The sequence below is a fragment of the Dysidea avara genome, chromosome 14, assembly GCF_963678975.1.
Source record: "Dysidea avara chromosome 14, odDysAvar1.4, whole genome shotgun sequence".
Lineage (NCBI taxonomy): Eukaryota > Metazoa > Porifera > Demospongiae > Dictyoceratida > Dysideidae > Dysidea > Dysidea avara.
Window position 1 is genome coordinate 4,847,275 of NC_089285.1, and position 7,686 is coordinate 4,854,960.

A 7,686-nucleotide genomic window follows, 5' to 3' on the forward strand; every position below is an offset into this window, starting at 1 on the left:
GACCTGGGTAAGAACATTAACAGCATTTGTACTCGTATACGCATTCATATGACTTCTTGTAACTTCAGCGCTTTGTCTCGCACTTTGTAGAATAGAAAATACAGAGGATCAATGATTTTCAGAGTGGGGGGCCAAAGATAGCCATAACCAGTCAACCATAAACTGATTAATACCCATGCAGACACACAAGGTCCCATTGATACAGCTCCTCTGTACCCAGTTCATATGTGCATTTATATAAAGGTGTTGTGGGGTGTGTTATCACTAGCTAATAGCCCTACACCTATACTACATAGCTATATCTCTTCACTTCAATGGCTGCAGTGCTCCTCTACACCTACTGCATTTGCTCGATACATGTATATATCATGTGAGAAATCATGGTCACGTGAAGGTCTTCTCTTTATGCGACTATGTGCAATTAAAGCCTTGACTGGATACAAATGGTATTCTCAGGTGCCATGGAAGGTTTGGGAATGCAGAAATGACACAAGGGACCAAATTCCAAAAGCTTTTGTTGAAAGTTAAATATTTGCAATTGAAGACATACACAAGAGAGAACTGGTTGAAGACATGTCAGCAGATGAGTTCTTTTTTGTTCATGTCAATTTATTTCAAGACAAGGAGTGCCTCAGTTGATTATTTCAGACAATCAATAGCAGTTTAAGTGTGCAAGCACAACTCTTCACAAGGCATGGAGTGATATAGTGACAGAATAAGAAGGTCCGTGATTTTACTTCTAAGTATTACATTCAGTGGAAGTATATTGTTGAGCTAGCTCGGAGAGTTTTATTAACAACTGGTGGGGCTGAAAAAGTGCACTCTCAGGAAAACCATTAACACCCGATCTTTAACACAGAGACAGTTGTCCCAGTATTGACAGAGGTAGAAGTAGTTATTAATTCTCATCCACTGGTTTATGTAGACAATGATATCAACTCAACCATAGTCCTTACACCCTCACATTTTCTGTCACTTCACTCAATGTCATTCCTGACCATACTGGAGAAATTGATCCGGAGTTTGATGTTACTGTAATTTATACTAAGAATCATTGTAGGGGCTTCACTACCGGTTCGCGTCTAACACGAGGTTCAACAACTGTTTATCACGCGATGTCAACCAAAAGTACACGTGATACATTACATAATCCCTATAGATATCCTACACTCCCTCCATTGACCAGTTGGTCAATAAGGGATACTGTTCTAAATGAAATAGGTGTTACAATATCAATGCATGTCCTACCATGTGTGCATGTGAGTCAGTCTGTATCGTCACTCATAACAGCTCTAATGAACTCATTAGCTTTCTGTGCTGCAGCTCTCTTTGGCCTGTTTGTGTTAGGTGTACGTACCTGCTGAACTGCCAGATCTGAACCAATGTTCGGTGTCTCATCAATCCTTCTATCAGTCTCAAGCACATTCATACCAGATTCAGCAGTATCATCTCTATTACAGTCCACTTCCAATGGGTACAAATACTGTAGTGGTCTCCTTAAAATGTTACTGTCAGACTCCCCAGAGGGCAACTGCAATACAGTACCTCTAACTTGGCCATCTCTACTTCTCAATATTTGCTGCACTCTTGCTAATTTCCACAACCCCCTGAGTTTACTATCACTCCGTAGCAGCACAACTTCACCAACCTTCGGCTCTCTATTCTTAACACCACTCTTGTCATAACTATGACACTCCCTCAACTGCAGCAAGTACTCAGTTCTCCACCTTCTCCAAAAGTGGTTGAGAGTACAATTAAGGTGCCTCATTCTTTGGTTCACTGTTTCATGACACACATCTACTCGAAACTCACTATCCTCGGTTGGTCTTCGGTAATGAACCGCATCTGGCAAGCTCAATAGTCTTCGTCCGGTCATCAAGTGAGAAGGTGTTAATGGCTCTTCAATATCTTCTGTCGATACGTAAGACAATGGTCTGGAATTTAATATCATTTCTATGTCTGTCAGGTCAGTCAGCAGCTCATCATAGGCTAGCTTGGCCTTACCAATTGTCTTCTTCAAGCAACGTTTGGTGGACTTCACCATACGCTCAAATATGCCACCCCATCAGGGGGATCTCTCCAAGTTGAAAACCCATTCTGCCTTAAGCCCTGTCAAATACTGTTGCACCTCTCTATCATCTATCACCGATTGTACCGTCTTGGCTGCTGACTTGAAAGTCTTAGCATTATCCGAAATCATCATCACTGGAAAGCCTCGCCTGGCTGTGAACCTCTTAAAACTTCGAATAAAGGCTTCAGCAGTCATTCGAGGAACTATTTCTAGGTGTACTGCTCTGGTCACACAACAAGTGTACAAGCAGTGTTATTTGTGTTGATTCCCTTATCCTTGATGTATAGAGGTCCTGCCAGATCAACACCAGTATATGAGAATGCAGGGGCCTCTCTTACTCTAAAGTCAGGTAGTGGGGGTGCTGGCGGTACTGGGTATGGCTTACATTCTGTCTTATGACAAACTGTGCAGTTAAGTAGCACTTGTCTAACAAACTGCCTACCTCTGGCAATCCAAAACTTTGACCGTATTTCCGTCAAGGTTTCCTTGACGCCATTGTGGAGTATCCTCTTGTGCGCATTCTCAACCACCAACCGTGTGAAACAGTGCTCCTTGTCCAACAATGCGGGGTACCTCGTGCAGTACGGGACTTGCGCCTTGTCAATCCTCCCCTTGCACCTCCAAATTCCACTATCTAAGAAGAGGTGGAACTGTTGTTCCCAGGCTCGGAAACTCTTGTGCTGCAGTAAGCTCCCTTGGGATTCCTTCACCCATAGATCTTCAGCTCTCATCAGCTCAGAGGTCGTCAATTCCATTCCATTGTCCACGTTATTTCCCTTCACCTTAAAGAGATTGACAAACTTGATAACGTAGGCTGTGACCCTTAACAGACGACGCATTTGGCTGAACTTCTCACAATCAACTAACTTCCCAATATTGCACAAGTCCCAAGTGGACGAGTTACATGCGATATAACAGTGAGTAACTCTCACCTCCTTAGCACATTCTTCAGGCATACACAGCTCCTCCTCTTCAATAATGAACCTAGTGTCCACAAGCCAATCTGGTCCGTGTCTCCACAGTTTGGATGTCACTAATTCTGTGGGGGTAATTCCCCTTGAAGGGAGGTCTGCAGGATTTTCCTGTCCTGGACAATGCTTCCAATACTCTGACGGTACTAATCTCCTCACTTCGTTTACCCTATTCTCCACAAATGGCTTCCATTCCTTGGTTGTCCCTCTAATCCAATAAAGTGCTACCTTCGAGTCAGTATAACAACATGGCTCTTGCAACAGAAATTCCGTCGTTAGTGCCACAGAGATGTTGGATACAAGGTTCGCTAGCAATAATGAAGACAGAAGCTCAAGTCTTGGGATTGATAGTTTGCTAGTTGGCGCCACCCATGTCTTTGATGCCACAAAATTTGCAACTGTGCCAGCACTTCCTTCTATTCTTAGGTATACAACTGCTGCATAAGCTGCTGATGATGCATCACAAAACCCTTGCAGACTGCAGCGGCTCAAGGCCTTATCTAATAGTGTGAAGTAGCATCTGGGGATTGACGTTGTAATTCCTTGGAATCCTGACACTAGTGCTCTCCATTTATCCAGTAAATGGCCTGACAATGGCACATCCCAGTCTACCTTGCTACTACAGAGTTCTTGGAATAGAATCTTAAAGCAAACAATGACAGGGGACACAAATCCAAGCGGATCATAGAACTTCGCTGTCACACCAACAATGTGCCTCTTCGTTGGCTCTATGGCGCTGATCAATATTACCAGTTCATTGAGGTCAAATAGTAGTTCATCTTGGACATAATTCCACCGCACTCCTAGGATTTTCTGTTCATTGTCTTGTTGCTCTAGCCTTCCACCCCAAAAGGTGTTTGGTGTAAGTCTTGTCTTCTTCCTTAACTGGTCCGCCTTCTGCATCAACTGTAGAATGACTCTCTTTCATATTCATTTTCTGTTGTAAGTTTGCCGAATTGGTGATGAACTTTCTGAGGTTAAAGCCTCCCTCTGACAGTATCTGCTTGGATCGTAAATACAGTTCATATGCGTCATCATCACAGTCAGCGCCAAAACTTACATCATCAACATACACTGACCTTAGAAACCTCTGTACAAATTCTGGGTGGACATCATTGTACTTCTCGAGATGGTGTCTGATGGTAGCATTTAGGAGGAAGAGACTTGATGATACACCGAAAACAACACGACTGAAACGGAAAGTCAGGACCTTGGGTGTTCTCTCATTGACACTATCTACCCACAGAAATCGGAGGGCATCTCTGTCCTTAGGGCAGACTGAAACCATTAAGAATGCCTTTTCAATGTCTGCAACTAGGGCCACCTTGTGAGACCGGAACCGTACGATAATGTCCATGATCTTCTGTCCAAACTTAGGGCCAGTATACAGACAATCATTCAATGCCAGACCGTCGGTTCTGGCTGAAGCATCATACACCACCCTGAGTTTGGTAGTCTCCTTGTCACTCCTAATGACAGCATGATGGGGTAGATAGTGCACTTGATGACTGGGGGCCTTGAGTTCATCCACTGGTTCAATAATTCCCCTACTTAATTGGTCCTTGATAACTGCATCATACTGACACAGTACACTGGGTGTATGTCTCAAACGTTCAAGCAACCCGCCTAACCTCTTTAGCGCAAGTTCATAATGATCTGGTAAAGTTGGGTGAGATTGCTTCCATGGGAGAGAGACCTCATACCTCCCATCTCGAAAGGTAATATCCTTCTGAAAGTCTTGATAAACAGATGGCTCGTTCTGCTTTACTCCGAGTGATTCCAAATCCCAAAACTTCTTAAGGGTACGGTCAAGTTCCTGTAAACTATCATCCACAGTGTACACATCCACTAACAGGGTGTGGGTGGTAACAAGATTCACGGGAGTCGCCGTACATAATAATCCGTGTACTGGACCAGATAACACCCACCCAAGTTTAGTATTAACTGCTACTGGGCCATCTGCTTCGCGAAGGGTCTGTCCAGTAACTAGCTTCCAATAATGATCACACCCAATCAAGATGTCTATCTCCAAGCAATCCTCTTCGGAACAGTGGCCAGCAAGATCCAAGCGTGAAAGGTCTTGCTCGCATGTATCACAGGTTGACAGGAAAGAGGCTCACAGATTGAAGGCACTGACAGCAGAGAAAGCTCAATCATACTCTCATTCTTCGTGTAAAGTCCAATAGAGACCACATCACATAACTGTCTTTCACCCTTGCTGGAACCAAACGTTTTAATTATCATTGACTCGGCTTGTCTTGGTCTCAGAGACAGAGCTTCCTTTAACTTGTCAGTGATGTACGATCTCTGGCTTCTACTGTCAAAGATTAACCGTACATTCCTTGTGCCTTGTGGGTGATCAGGTCTAAAAACCTGGGCTTTAGCAGTTTGTAACAAGACTGGTGTTTTTAAATTTCCACAATAAAGTGAAGCTGTGTCTGATGTGGAGTTGGATGTTGAATTACCGGAGGGCGGTGCTGTCTGAGGTGCTGGGGGATTTCCTGCCCGGTCATGTGTAGTCAGGCCTGAATCGACAGGGGCTTTAGGTACCTGGTTTATAGGTACCTGGTACCTGGTTTATGGTGTCTGCCATTACAATTGCTACACCTTAAACGTGATCGACAGTCACGGCTCATATGATACTTCTTCAGGCACACAAAGCACCTGCCTGATCTTCTAAGCACAAGTTTTCGTTCAGCCACATCTGATACTGTTGAACATGAAGCCAAAGCATGTAATTGGCGACAGAAACAGCAACTAACTATTGAAGCTCCACCTCCTGCCATCAGTGCAGCAGTAGTAGGAGGGGGTGCTCTAACTGGCATCTTGTTAAACTTTGCGTTAGTGCCGGATGCTCTCTCTCTAGCTTCTATCTCTCCTTCAATAATCCTCATCAATTCATCCAACTCCCACTGTCTGTCCTTCACTTCACGGCTAATAACGAGGCGTAGCTCAGGAGGAAGTTTGTTCATGAACACAGACAACAAAAGGCTGCTGTAAGAATCTGATTCTATACTCAAGGCCTTCAAGCCTCTAACCTGTGCTTCAATTGAGTCATACAACTGACGGAAAGCCTTAATGTTATTCTGTGAAGCGACAGCATCAAGATTTATCAAAGTGTCTATGTGCTTGGCGATTATCTGCTTCTTGTCACCAAAACGCTTAGCAATAGCTCCATCGTAGTTTGTAGCTGTGATTCTCAAACCGGATATTGCCTCAGCTGCTGATCCTTTCACCAAGGAGTTCAAATATGCAAACTTATCGATTGAAGACAAATCCGAATTCTAATGTATTGAGGATTCAAAGGAATCCCAGAACTTGGACCATTTGGTCAAGTCACCATTAAACCTTTTTAATGACAATTTTGGTAACTTAACTCGGGTTGTTGCAGTTGGAAGAGCAGGTGGTGGTGGTGGTGTGACAATGGATGAGTGCCCACTTACTCGTACCTCCTTTGCTGTAATTGCACTTGTTGCATCAATGATTGCCCTCTGTACCTTCTCTTTAAAGACATCAGCCTGTTCAATTTCATTTTCTACATCAGTTTCGTCCACCTCGTCAAGAATATCAGCATCAAGCTGTTTCACAGTATCTAGCTTTTCTTCAAGCGCCGCCTTACATTGTTTAAGCTTAGTCAATGTTGACTCTGGGTTGTCCAGGTGTTCTATCGCATCGAGTACCTGTGTGACCATTCTAGTGGCTGACGCTCAGTGGCCTCCACGGATTTTCTTCTTACGAGCTAATTCCGCCATGGCTTCTCACAGCTGTACAATTTATTAATAATCTCTACACACTGTTAATTCCACAATATCAATCACGAAACCAGTAGAATAACTAAAGTTCCAATTGACACCCACTTCAAATCTAGATAAACGAAAACAGCACACAATAACCGTTCAGATGAAAAGAATTTACTCGCCTTCCGGGGTACCGTTCTCCCGGTACCAAGGATTTTGCATTTCTGGTTAGAAATTTCAGCGGCGAGTTCTGGCAGTATCCACTTCAAAGACGTTGAACGGTATCCGTTGGTCGCTGGTTCGCTGGTAAGGCTCGAAGGACCATGTAATTTACACTAAGAATCGTTCTAGGGGCTTCACTACTGGTTCGCGTCTAACACGAGATTCAACAACTGTTTATCACGCGGTGTCAACCAAAAGTACACGTGATACATTACATAATCCCTATAGATATCCTACAGTTACAAAGAGAACTTTTTCACAGCAACTGTTAGAAATTTGGAAGCATAGGCAGAAATGCTTAAACCTATTTTAGGTTCTTTGAAGAAAGAAATATTTTCAAGTTACATGAAGGACCTCAGCTAACACCAAAGAAGTTCCCTCGCAGTTCTACAGAATTCAGTTTGAGGGTGGGAGATGTCATATCAATTAAAGAAAATCTCCATAGGGGTTATTGGAAGGTTGGTTGTATTTGTGAACTAATCTAAAGTCTGATAAGAGAGTCAAGGATTACATTTGGTCCACAGATTATAATGTTGCTGATACCACTGTGGGAAATAGTTTAGCATCAGCAAATGAAGACAAAACTGATAACATTGATCGGTTATCTGACTACAATAATAATAGCAAAAATGCTGATGTGGCCGATCTACCCATGAACTCTACCCTTGTACTACTCATAAGTTGG

The 7,686-nt window shown here is 43.3% G+C and overlaps 1 protein-coding gene across 1 annotated transcript; it reads right to left on the minus strand.

Annotated features, from left to right (window-relative positions):
- Positions 1–2,298: 2,298 nt before the first annotated feature.
- Positions 2,299–6,734, minus strand: LOC136243975 (uncharacterized). The gene is made up of 5 exons (XM_066035511.1): positions 6,486–6,734; positions 5,615–6,128; positions 5,202–5,567; positions 3,995–5,157; positions 2,299–3,948 (listed from the first exon to the last, which is right to left on the minus strand). Exons 1-5 carry the CDS (start codon positions 6,732–6,734, stop codon positions 2,299–2,301), a joined length of 3,942 nt encoding a protein of 1,313 aa, XP_065891583.1.
- Between the last annotated feature and the right edge of the window lie 952 nt (positions 6,735–7,686).